This window comes from Anoplopoma fimbria, chromosome 14 (assembly GCF_027596085.1).
Source record: "Anoplopoma fimbria isolate UVic2021 breed Golden Eagle Sablefish chromosome 14, Afim_UVic_2022, whole genome shotgun sequence".
In the NCBI taxonomy this organism is placed as follows: Eukaryota; Metazoa; Chordata; class Actinopteri; order Perciformes; family Anoplopomatidae; genus Anoplopoma; species Anoplopoma fimbria.
The window spans coordinates 5,517,558-5,531,536 of NC_072462.1; the positions used below are offsets into that span (position 1 = coordinate 5,517,558).

General features: G+C 40.3%; 1 protein-coding gene across 1 annotated transcript in view; it reads right to left on the reverse strand.

Annotated features, from left to right (window-relative positions):
* Window positions 1-271: 271 nt before the first annotated feature.
* fibcd1b (fibrinogen C domain containing 1b) overlaps window positions 272-13,979 on the reverse strand; it is a 116,998-nt gene continuing 103,290 nt past the window's right edge. Inside the window, exons 8-9 of the mRNA XM_054613027.1 lie at window positions 3,066-3,245; window positions 272-537 (exon numbers count right to left, since the gene is read on the reverse strand). Coding sequence (XP_054469002.1) covers window positions 272-537; window positions 3,066-3,245 — 446 coding nt within the window. The remainder of the gene's footprint in view (window positions 538-3,065; window positions 3,246-13,979) is intronic.

Sequence of the window (13,979 nt, forward strand, 5' to 3'; positions counted from 1 at the left end):
CATATGCATGATGCCTGCGTTATTTTCTTTCAACAAAGGGATCAGGGGATAGGATGATGGTAGCCAGCCATGACACGAGCAGGTGAGTGATGGAGGAAGAGGAGCAAAAAGGGAGATATCAGGAGGCAAACAGCAGAGGCAACTGAACTCAAAGAGGTATGTTTTAGTGAATAAACAATATCGAGACTCGTAACTCCGCCTAGCTGTCAGAAATTGTGGTCTGTAATGTTCGAAACTCTTTTTAAATCCTTTTTCCTTTTAGACGTTTGACTCATTTGTTCTCTTGGTCGCGGGTTGGCCGTATTTTCATCTCGGAGAACTTGAGGGAGTACTGCCAGCCGGTCCAGGAGGACCACTCGATGCCATCGGCATAGGAGGTGTGCTGGCCGCGCAGGTACTGGCCGTTAAGGTTGGAGGTGTGGCAGTTGCGGTACCACCAGGCACCGTGATAGAAGGAGGCGCAGTTGTTCTCCGAGTGGTCGTTGTCCCGGTCTTTGGTGGTGAACTTCATCCCGTTGTGCTTCAGCAGAGAGTCACCTAGGGCGGGGAAAAAGATTGAATGTGTAAGTACATATATAAAAACGAATAAATAAAGATGTAGGTTTCCTTGAATTGAAGTGCAGCAGTAAGACAGCACATCCTTTTTGCATCTTCTTTGAATTTGAGATTTATTTCGATGAATACAAATAGGCAAAAAACTACATTTGTGTCTTTCACCAACATATTCTTGGATCTGCAATGAGAAACCAGTAATTAGATGAATCCACAGGTGATCAACTTCAAAATAGGATAGGACATTTTAATTAATCATTTCTATAAACAGAGGGAGATGATAGAATGAAAAATTGGGCTCCACAGTTCTCCAGCGTATTGCTTCTCATTATCCGAAGCAGGAGGTCAGACGGCTTTGTAGCCAATTTATCAAAGGTTCTGTGGTGACCTTTTTAATCTTCCACTTTTTAATGGCACAAACCCAAGGATTTCATCAGGATGTCTGTCAGTAAAGGGATAGAAATGTAGAAAGAGAGGAAAAAGACATAGTTAATGGACTCCATCACATTTCTTTTCTAAAGGGTCTCTGGTTCTCGGAAACACTACCACTGTTGTCCACAGGGGCCGCCAAAATCAACACAATATGAAAGTTCCTCAGTAAATATAGCTAGTAATACTATTACTTAAGTAGGGTTTTAAATGCAGGACTTTTACTTGTAGGGGAGTATTTTCACAGTGTGGTATTAGTACTTTTACCTATGTGAAGGATCTGAATAGTTCTTTGACGACTGCTGGGTTTGTTCTTTGGCATGAAAAGCGTAAATAACAGTGAATGATGAGGGCATTCTTTCCTGCAACCTGTTATTGTGAATAATATAACGTAAGAATACTGCAGGCAAATCGGATCACCTAAGTTCCCCTTAATCATCATCTGCATGGTAGGTCTGATCCACACAATTAAATTGCCGAGCTGAAAATATCTCCTCACTATATAAAGATTTATCCCTGGCAAATTCTCTGAATCGATAACTGCTTTGCAAGACACCACTCTGAGAGGCTTACACGTGAAATGAAAGCAACGCCCTCGCAGTCACTGCGGTAGATCTTAAGTTTTCTGCAAATGGATGTTCAAACAGCACATAATGTTCATTGAACTCCCCATACCGCCACTGCACTCTCTGTCCTTCCATTTCTTTCCAAAGCAGGCCTCACACTGCGATCAGAAGTGGATTGAAGGACAAAACTGAGAGCAGAATGAAAGACGGCTCGCCAGCAATCAGGTGATGGCTAACAGCTCGTCAGGTCATCAAACAACCCTTAATTGCTCAGGATGTGGCCGCCCAGCTTCTTACCCTCTCACTCTGCCCTATACTCTGCTCTCCATGTGGCATTACCATGGTAACAAGTCAGCCGGAGAAGTAATCTGACAGCTGATATTAACGTTGTGTGCTGCTCGACATTAGACAGTGAAGAGAAGAGAAGAAGAAGCAGCATCTCAATGGCAGCGACAATGGTCTGATGTCCAGAGGGGTTGTATTAAAGAGAGGACAAGAAAAAAAAACCAAAAAAACCAACTAAAACACAAGCACTTAAAGGCTCATTTGGAACACGCTGGATGTCACCTTGGTGGCTTGGGGGGGCCGGCAGCCTCCTCTGATGTCCATTAAGATCCAGCTGCTCTCAGCCCAAATGAGCACCTGTCAGCTGATCAGAAAGCAGCACCGGCAGAGCAAAATACTACTAATAATAACAGCACTCTGCCTTTGAGGGAGGCCAAGGTCAGAGCGTGAGCATCCTGAGAGAGTTTGAGTACCCCTTAATTTGACTGGACTCAAATGTCCAACAGGCAAGATGAGTTCAAGGTCAGGCCACGCTGCGGCCATCGGACCAGGGACATTATGTCTGGGGAAAAAAGCCGTTACACACACAACACCTTTTTTACCTTTCTCACTCTTTGTCCCTTAAATACCCGTATCCTCATTTTTATTTACCGCCCTCCTGTTACTCTCCTCTTTTTTTTTGTTTTTTTACACACCTGTCCCCCTTCGGACCTCTATTCCGGTTCCTCCAAACCCTCCCTCCCTCCCTCTTCTCCACTTCTTTTACTTTGCACCATTTCTCATATCTGTCCCCATTCTCTCTCTGTGTTCTCGAAAGCAACGCTCCCCAAAGGTTCTTTAAATTGCTTCCTCATTTCAACGGCTGTTTTTTTTTTTTTTTTTGTTTACGCTGCAGGTCACGCAGTGCAATTAATTGGCAGTAATTTAATCAAGGTGACAGGTGGCTGGCTTGGATCTGATGGTTGGGGAGCCACTCTCCATGTGCAACTGTCTGCATGGTTTAAAAAGTGTGCACATCTACTGCACTGTAAAAATCTAATTATTATTCCTCTCTGAGGCAGCATGCACTGGACGTTGGCTGGAGGTGTCAGCCACTGCTGTGACTTATGTATTCACAGGAACGGTAATAGAAAAAAAACAAAAAAAAAACATACAAACATAGAATTACAATCAGAGTACATGCACAGGAAATCTTGCAAGCAAAAGTCTGACTATCTAACTGAGCTTACATACCTGCATTGCCAGAATAGTCGCCCACAGTCAAAGGATATCCATCATCATCAGGGTCTACTGAGAAGAGGCCCACTCCAAAGGTTCCATACTGGGCATAAGCGGTGCTATTTTCAAAGTCCTCCAAGTCGATACGCAGCTCATAGTTCCCCTGGATGGACAGGGCATGGATCTGCTTCAGCCCTGCAGGGAAAAAGATTGAGACACAGACCAAAACAATCCATTACAAAGTACTACCATTGTTCTCAGCAAACAATTTAAAGCCTTCTCAGCAGCCCTCTCAACGGCGTACATTTTCTGGAAATAAGATGTAACATGGTTTTTGGCCCATTTAGAGTCTCCCGCTGAAATTTGCTTTCATTCGAAAACAAGATTAGAGTTTCTTTGCAAAAATGCACAGACCGTCTAATGCTCAGAGAACTGTTTGCCATGAGGACGGAGAGACCGGCTGAATCCCCTCAAACTAGGTATGGGATGTTAAATGAAGTTGTGACACCAGCTTCTTAACAATGACATGCAGATGCAAAGTTACAACTCAGCAATCTTTCCCAGCAGAAAGTTAGTATTAGGACATTTGCATCAACATTGCAACATGTCTCTTTTTATGTTTAGTATGTTCTACAGATATATTTTCATCTAAATCTCACAGGAATAGCTTAATTCTCTCTCGCCCACCTCAGCCTCAGTACTTCTGTGTTAAAGCTCATCCATTGCCTTCCCTGACTGTAAAAAAAAATGTGAATTTGTCTGTATTTGCTCTGAACTCTCCATTAAATGCTGGAGCAAGGAGATGTTTTCTTTTTCTTTTTTTTAATGGTTTGTGTTGTTTAGTTAAAGTTCAAAAATAGTTATTTGAAATATATTCAAAAAAAGAAAAAAAATATATTTCTTCAACTAGGGAAAGAATAGTAGCATTGGCAAGCAAGTCTTCACAGACTCATCCAGGAAGGTGATTTGCTTTTTCAACCAACTGAATCTCATTCATTCAAGTGAAAAAGTATTCATCATTCAAATGTAAAAGCAACGTCGTCCCCCGCTCTGTCTCAGAACATCAAAGCCAGTCCCCGAACACTTACAAGGATACTTGGCTCGATATAAAAGTTATAATATCGAAGATGGAAAATTAACAGAAGGGTCAACGACATCTTTGGCCTCTCGGTAATGAAACATGCACGGTATTTTTAAGTCAAGTGTAGTTTGTGGTCGCATTAATTATGTGGGTTTTAAATGGACTCAAGCTTCTTTCTTCTTTCAAAAACACACTGATGAGGGATGAGTATCTCAGCTATCAATACAGAACTAATCATGCAATCATTCCAGTTCCCTTTAGGTCAGCTCTAAAAAAAAAAAAACTGCTGTGCTCTTACATTGTGTATTTATTAAAGCAATGACATTAAGGCGTAATAGGCTAATGTGATGTACTGCTAGAGGAGACGTTACCAAAAATGAGGTGTAGCGTTTGTTTAGAGTCTTCTTTAACAGGGAAAAGGTATTGGTTTTATTGTGCTAAAGAGTTTCCTAGTTTTTAAGGAAACACTAATTTGCTTTATAGAAAAATGAATAAATATATATTACATTATGTAATAATATATAAATCTTAACTTTTGATTGCACGTATATGATCAAGCATCAGGTGTTTGGCTCATTTATGCCCATCATTAGCTATGAATGTAATACAAATTCTTGAACTGATTTTCATATTAATGTATGTGTCATAACATTGTCCCTGTATCTTAAATGAATATCTTTTTGTTTCAGGAAAAGTATGTTTTGATGATCCCTTGATTGTGGGTCTATGCTTTGAGTCATCATTTATGATCAAATCCCTTCCATCAACCAAAGACAAACATCTAGTTCACATCCACCCGTCTCAGCTATTTCAGATCCAACTTTGCCGTAGTTTTATCGGATCCCTCGAACAGATCTTTTTAATCGTTGCTCAATCCTTTGTTGAGAATGTTTGAGACAGAAAGCGCCAGAAGGAAAAATGGTTTCCATCCCTTCTTCCTTGCCTCCCGCTGCTCTATGTTTCCCCCCCCCCGCTGCGTTGGACTGATGGAGCGTCCCAGGGCAAGTTTCACTTTCCCGAGCTGATCAAAGGCAGAAGAGGGATAGTGTGTCAGGCAGTGAGGAGCAGGAGGAACTCAACCTGGGTGATGCCGGGGTTCAAGGCAGGAAGACAAACAAAAAGTGAACTCAGCCTCGAGACTCTGTTAAACAGCCTTCCCCTCCATGCTTACGAGTGCACTCTATACGGTTGCAGTGTTTATTTGGGAGACTAAAAAAAAAAAAAAAAAAAGAAGAAAAATAAATAACATTTGAAGTAATACACTGATGGAGGGGCTTCAAAGGCTTCATGGTTGAGACCGGAGGTTGGATTTAGAGCATGGAGAAGAAGCTACAGGCTGCAATTGCTGGTTTAAGGTTTGTTTTACCGGCACTACTGTCATGTTACTGAAAACAGCCGCACCACAGGACGGACGGTGTTTCTTTATGAACCTGAACACTGTCATTTTACCTCCTACTGCAATCATCACTTCCACAAATGAAAGCCATTCTCCCCCTTTTAAAGTTTGCAATCGTAGAACTGACATCACCTAATTTGAATTCCGTCGTTGTCGAGAATTGCACTCAGAGAGCGCCTCGTCTGAAGTAGAGGGCTAATTTGATGACAAACACAGCTGAAAGAACCCCATTATTATTCAGAGACAGAAGCTTGCAGTCTGAGGCCCAGGCACTTAGTTTGGGTTTAATCTAGCCCAACGGGAGCTTGATCCAGCTCTTTTCATTTTCACAGTGGATCAGAGAATTGGAGGCGGAAGATCAGTCATTCAGACATTCACGGGCAGGTAACTTCACGCAAGTCGGCTTTCGCTTCTTTCTTACACAAGAATATAAATATGGGAGATACAGACACGGACAGAAACACACGATTCAAACCCATTTTCACATGCACTCAGGGAAACAAAAATGGCTCATTTTTTTTGAAATATTTTTTTTTGTGTGTCCTCGCCCTTTGAGGAAAAGTATCAATCGACACAAACACCGAAGGGAAAAGAACCCTGGAGTGATTTGACAAACTTCAAAAGAAAGACTTAGGATGTTTTCTTTCAGGAAAAAAGAAAGAAAATAAAATACCAGATGCAACACAACTCTATTTAAAGACTCTGCAGCTTCCAACTGTATTTACATAACTCTTATTCAGTCGCTAATTAAAGCCCCAGAGAATCTCAGCGAGACTCTAATTCAGAATAATTAAAGCGGAAGACAAGTGGAAAAAAAACAACGGAAACTTCTTTGGTTAAAATCTAAATGCTCAGGTGTACCTCCCTGTTAATTAAATGCTATTGTTAGGTTATTTAAAATGGGTTCTAATACAAGGGAGGATTTTGAGGTGTTTTGCTTCAGAATTAACATGCCAATTGCTCCGCTGGCGAGGGACTCTTCTCTCTTCTCACTTCTCACTGATTTGCCGTTAATGGGAAAGCTTAGCAGAGAGTCCAAAAACTTCTGTCCTCCTATGCGCTTTAGATGAGCAATTAGGGTGGTCATATAAAGGCAGATTATTTTTAATTGCTGTTTGTTTTGATTGTACGGCGTACTTTGTTTTTAACTCTCTAGGACATAATAATAATGATAATAATAATAATAATAATAATAATAATAATAAATAACAATAACAATAGCCATAATCAAGATAATAATGTCAGTAATTATCATAATCATGCTGATAATCATATTGCAATTATGATATGATAATGCATATGATGATTTCTATTATTATTAGCATGTTCCCTGAGGCGTTTGTGTGGATAAATACTTTTTCTCAGAGGGGCAGGAAACAAGAAATTATTCCGCAAATTAGCCATTTTTGTTTCCCTGCATTTTGCTGATGTGTGTGTCTGTTTCCTGCATACATAACCAGGCCGAGAGTTTACATCCATGCTAGCGGCTAGGTGAGGCTGCACTTGATAAATGCTAAATTTAGCATGCTAACACAGAGACACTGACAGTGATGATGATAACTTTTACCAATATCACTGTCTAAGTCTGGCGTGTTGGCATGCTAACATTTGCTAATAAGCATTAAACACAAAATACAGCTGGGGATGTTTTTCGATGTAAAACCAAAGTATTGGACTGATCAAAAATTTGACCTGGTGATGGTGCGAGATGAAAATTCAAAGGACAAGTACCAGAATGGGCCCATGGCTCATTGTTGGTCATGCGATCCAGCACTTCAAATAACAAAATAATGAATGAGTGGTAATCTTCTCTGAACTTCTTTCTGGATAAATCTCCATATAACACAAGCAGCACCAGCACCATACAGGAAGAATAACTCAATGTCATCTAAAAAGAAGATTAATAACACTAGAAAAATCAGCATCTCATTCTGAACAATCAATGTGTTTACTGATAAAGAATCTAATTTAGAATGTGCCTGATTAACAAACACGTCGATGGGACAAAAATCTTTAAGTGTTCTTTGGCATTAAATCATCCATGTCATTACATCCTCCCTTTACAGTGTGTATACAGATACAACAGAGCTGAGGTTATATAGAGCAGTGCCTTCCATGGTGTCCACTAAAAGCTAAACACAATCTTAACCATGTCCATTGTGATATATATGAAGCACTTTAGATGTCAAAAATACAAAGAGCATCCTCTCTTCTACACACAAGCAGGCAAACCTTAAATTAAGAACACACTATTGAATTTTGAATCCAAGTATTGGACCTCTTTGGTAATAAATATAGGAAGAATTACAATACAAATGATATACATCTGCCATTACCTCATTAAACTAGACCATGGTAATCCATAAGTCATTTTCCCAGCTCTGAGATTCATGGGAAAGGGGACAAATTTAGCTTGTTTATAACTAGAGTAATTTGTCTTTTATTCATTCTATGAGGGCATGCTGTGTTCTCGGAAATTAGGAAGAAAACAAAGCTCAAGCCTTCCATTGATTAAACCATTACCACAAGAGATTCCTGCTCCTTAAACGTGATTTTACAGTTAATGAGACTGACATCAATGACTCGATTAAAAATGGAGAAGACCTCTGCGACATGTCTGTGATCCCGCTAAAAGGCCCAAATGTTAATGATTTATTTGCTTTTATTTGAAAAGTATGTAAGGGAATGTATCGGATGCTTTTAGGGGACGTCTTACAGTCTCAGCGTAGTGCAGCACTACAGGGCATAAAGGAAAAGAATAAAAAAAAAAAAAATCTCTAAACCCAACAGAGAAATGATTACACTTCTCTCTGCCGCTTGTGACATTTCTCAAAGTTAATTATTCATCATGCTTTTCTCCCCTCTGTTGCTGGGGGGCAGCTCCTGAGACTGTTTCAGCTGAAAAGGAGAAAAGGAGCAGCACTCTTCCGTCTCCTCCTACCCGCCTCCCCCGACCATAGCTCAGCCCCTCCCTCGTTTTGTCTTTCTCTTTTTCCTCTCCGTCTCTCCCTCTTGCTTAATCTTCCTGTCAAGCTGTTTTTACTCACAGATTGTTGAAGGGGACGACTTAGAAAAGGGACGGGCTATTTCCATAGCCACAAGGACAGTCGCCGTGCCCTTTGCCATGGAGGTCTGTGAACACACGTCTGCTGAAAGGCTTGCCGTCGTCGGCTCTTAGGGAATAGAACAGGCTCGCTTTAGCCGGCACTCCCCTTGTCATGAAAAGATAGGAGCGCAGGGAGAAAAACAGTGACAGGTGTGTGCTGAACCCTTGCTGCTCCCCAGGAGCCAACAATGACATTTTGTGGGACAAAAAAGTAAAATTATTTTAAGATTAACTGACTCAGCTCCGACATGTCTACCTTCCTTTTGCAAATTTCCATTTTCCCCTTTGGAAACCTTTGTTATTTATCATAAAGGAAAATATTATTGGTCAGATTTTCTTTAAGTCCAGGTGAGGAACTTTGATTTATATATATACTGGTTTTAAAGCATTTTTTTTCCACTGTAAGCTTTGAAGTGTAAGCTCCTGATCCGCCTCGTACAAACCTCCAGAATTTGAAAAGAACAAATCCTTACCCACTCACTTTTCACTTTGAATGGCGAACGCTCAGACTGGCTATAGATCAAACGAGATATGGGCGCTAACAAGGTCCAAATTCTTTCACGCTTGTTGAGGAATAGAAGAAAAAAAAGTGTGGGGGCCGCACTTTTTTTTTTTGCTTGGCTGGTTTGTTTGTTGGTCGCCCTCATGCACACTCAAGCGCCCTTCATTCGACTGATAGAACAAGTGCACAAGAGGCCGATTCCACTACATTCAAAAGCGTTGAGCTACAGAATATTCTTTAACTGAATGAACATTTTGGCGGCACTATTTGCTCAGCAGCGAACACACGGTGCCGTTCCCCAGGCTGAGTCTAATTTGGGAATAATGATCTTGGGAATGTTTGTTCACTTTGCCCACAGCGCCCTCATTACTGCTTTCAGGACTCACTTGCTTCATCTTTGAAGATAGATACATTTAGCAATATATTATTAATACACATTGTTTCCTTTGAATCCTTATGGGTTTCTGACTAGACTAAAAGCTCGCCGAGCCGCAGTTTTCAGACCTGCAGCATCGTCACTGAATTAAATCCAGCAGCTTTAATGGGAGTTGTCTCACGGTGGCATAGATGGAGGTGGCTCAGCATGACAGCAGGTGTGAAGATGTGCCATGAATGGTGTATAGGATGACAGTAAGAAGAAGGAATTATACGACTTTTGTATTTTGCAACCAGACAGATATGTTAATACAATAATCATGAGAGCAGTATAACATTTTTGGGCTTCTGTTCATTACTTTTTACATTCAAGTCCAAGGGCTATATTTAAGTGGACAGTGTTTGCACACCGAGCAATATAGGACCACAAAGGCAGACGCCGACTGAAAGCAAAGCTGTTTTTTTGCGGCAGTCTGGTTGAGCTTTTAAGTGACAGCGGGAGACAGAGAGACAGTTATTATATTGGTGTTCTAATGCAAGGTATAATTAAATGTTAATCCACCACAAAACACGTGTTCACTGTGCTTTAAAATTCTCTTTCTCCATCAGGGACAGCTCCAACTGTAATGCAATTATTCTAAGTGGCAGGAAGTAGTTTGGTGGTTTTTATCTGTTTTGGGCAACAACATACAATATTTTAGCCGCATCATTACATAAAGTGAAGGCAATACAAAATAGCGGGGCTTTGGTAGAGGTAGTGATCAATATTAATTGCTTTCAAGCTTTTTAAATATGGTCTCTACTGGCAGAAGTGATCTCATGCGCTTCCAAACTCCCCCTGAAGCATGTGGTTGTAAAAGCATGGAGTTCCATACAATTGAGAAATATACATTTAAATAGTAAAAATAAAATGTATTTTCCTATTATTATAAACATTTATACTACCACTTTGTGCCACTTAATGGCTGTTACTTTTAGCTAACTATCTTAAACATTTATCAGTTAGCTTTTTCACCATTGAGTAGTTACCTTTAAGCTAGCTAACTTTCTCAACTGTTTATTCATCCCTGTTTACTACATTCTAACCCTTTATCTGCTACTTTTAATATATCAACCATTTATACATCTCTGTTAGCTTACTATTTCAAATATTTATCAAGCTTTCAATTCATTACTTGTATTTATCTTTCAACCTTTTATCTATTAACTTTTAGACGTCTCTTCTCCATTTGCATGTCGATATATTTCTAAGTCAAATCATATTTTTTTCAAATTAGTTCAGCTACGCCACAATCTTTCCATTCATCCTGCATATTTTATATAATTATGTAGCCCCTCTGGTTGAAAGTACCTCTGTTTGGGAGTCACTGCTCTCTGTGTTAATGTTACTTTCAGTGAACTATGCAAACTATGAGGCGACTTTGACTTCAACTCAGCTCTGCTCATTTAAAATTGAACTCTCTGCTCAACTTCCTCCTGTTGCTGAAATCTCTCGGCCAGCTGTCACGCCGCTCTCTGTCGCACCACGTCTCCCAGCACTGATTTGCAATGAATGAGTGCCGGTCACTTTGTCTCTTGTAGCTGCTGCCAGTGTGAGCTCACAGTAAGACACAGAGGAGATGACAAGTCTGCTCATGTTGCTTGTGATACAGCTTGAACAGTTTTTCTTTTCTCACGTTCGTACTGTAGCTTATTTCGGAGCTCCTTCCACGAAGACACTCATCTGCTAATTTGAAAACCTCTTCGTCTTTCATCCACCATCTTGCATTTCACTGTCATGGCAATAATTGATGAGCGGGTATATTATTTTAATTGATGGGGACAGGCAGATGTTATTGTAACATGCAAGATGCAAAGCTAATTGGCAGTTTACAATGATGAATAGGAGCGACGAGGCTTGATTAGAAACTGATTCATTTACCCGTCCAACTTACATTTCTACAAAAGTACTATAGCAACTAATAATACATTAAGAACACACACACACACACACACACACACATTTCACTTCATCGCTGACTCCCTCCATGTTTATTTCCTTCTCATCATCTCATCATTTCACCGGTAAGATCCACGTGGAATTTCCTCGTGGGCCTGTTATGATATATTATGCATAAAACATTACCTTTGCTCCAAGAATAATTCATGGAGACATAATTGAGCACAGAAGAGGATATCAACATGTCTGCTGTGACTATGCAGTTGACAGTGATTACGGATGTTTCTAAACATAGAAGTAGAGTGGATATTCCCATTCAACTCATAGCAAGGTGGTCAGAGTGGCGGCCATTTTTCTATGTACCGTTGCCATTGTAACTATAGTCATTACAAACGTGTTGGGGAGTCATTAGGTGAGGTTTTGCAGTAATGACGACTATACTTTTGCATGCTTAGACTTGTAGTTTATTTCTCATACATCTGCCAATCACTCCCGTCATGATATCACTGTTCTGATCAGCTGGTCTCTTCTATCCAATAACAGCGACACAATTAGATCGTCAGCCCATCGTCCTGATGCTGTCTCTTTTTAAACAGGCTGATTTTGAAGTCTTGAGACTGTTTAAACATTGTCTATTTACTTTGATTTCTCAGAGCACTTCACTGATGCACCTAATCACAATGTAAGTGGGCTGGATGTTGTCCTACTGGTCCACTCCAGATGCTCTTCAAAAACCGCAAAGTGCCAAAGTTAGAAATCATCTAAATTGCTGCTCAAGTCACAGCCACAGCCAAGCCAGCTAGCTTGTTTATTCCATTTGAACTGGATTGTTAGTGATGATAGCAGCAGGTAAAACACGGGTGACACAACAAATTTAAATCTCTGAGGTCGTGCAGATTTGAATGTTGGCTAACGTCACATAAGATTAATCTCTGTGATGCAAGATTAATCTCTGTGATGCCAGATCGCTCAGATTGATGTCAGTATTTGATTTCAGGTTTGCATTGAACCTCTCACCTTTGTGAAACTAAATGCTTCCAAATGCCATCCACCGGGCAAAATAAAGGAGGCGATTTTGCACAAGTGGCAGGATGTGACTCATAAAATCGTGAGAGAGAAGAATGAGAGCCAACAACCCATCACATCTGATATCATCAGAAATTAACCTTCGGGGTGGAAAGACTGAGCCAAGAGTGGTGAAGGGAGATACAGAGGGAAAGTGGAGGAGAGAAAGAGAGGCAGGTAGACAAATGCTGAGAGAGTTGGCAGGCCTGTAAGGCTGTAATTCAGGGAGAAGAGCACATTAATATTTAGAGGTGCTCTCAGGTAAAACAAAATGAGCAGAGCAGGCCCAGCTTGACAGGAAGAACTGGCATACAGTCAGGGCATAAAGATCCAGATGGAATGCCGCAGTCAAACAGACACACAGCTTCAAGGTTCAGTGGTAGAAGACACAGTTTTCTTAGGTAAGTAAATTTGCTTCAAAAGAATGTTAACTTAACAATAACAGGCAACATCACATAGAACAAGACAGGTACAGAAATCCACAAGATGTCTTCATGTTTATACAATTTAAAACCTGATGTGAACCAGGCCAATGGAAAACCTACCTGAACCCAAGGTAAATAAAACATTTTTAAAAAATCCAAAAAGGTACCTTAAAACAGACAGAACTGATCCAAAAAAAAGCCTACAGATAATTCAAAAATATTTTTCAACACAAAAATCGAAATAAAATAGAGAGGACACCAAAAGTGAAAGCAGCAAGATTCACCATTAATTTATAATCAGCTGTGGTTGATATAAGAAGCAATGCATGTCATTTTTATGAGGTGGTCGTCGATGCACCATTTTGGTCCAGACTGAAATACATCTGCTAGGATTGGCATGACATATATAGTCGGAGAGGATGGTGATCCTATGACTTGAGGTTGCCATTTGGGATTTTTAGTAAAATGTCTTAAAATGTCCATGAAGTTTGGTGCACAAATTCATATTCCTCTCAGGATGAATTACAATGTTGGCGGTCCCTTTACTTCTAGTGCCCTTATCATTTCCAAAACTTTAGTTTAAGACCAAATACCTACAAAACCATTGACTTTCTGATCAGCCTTAGCTTCACTTTGTGTTTTGTGGTAATACATAAATGTTAGCAGGCTAAGATGGGAACATCTGCTGTTGTGCTTTCTTGTAGCCACTTCAAATACATAGTTCAATATCAGATGGGACCTTTGATCCGTGTCATGCCCCTCATTTCCTGTCTGCCTCTGTCCTATCAGCTTTTTAATAAAGACAAAAATATCTGCATGCTGGAGTTCCCGTTCAGCCAAACTTCTTGGTGCCGAAAAAATTCAAATTCGCCCCTTCCAATTATTTTAACATACCACATGAACAGAGCAGATGGCGAATCCACTTCGTTCCACTTGGGTTTTGGACATATTTACACATGGACCCCAGACCCATGGCAACAGAACTGGACCTGACTAACAGAATTTGGTACTGGTTCGAGTCTTGATAGAAATCGAGGGTA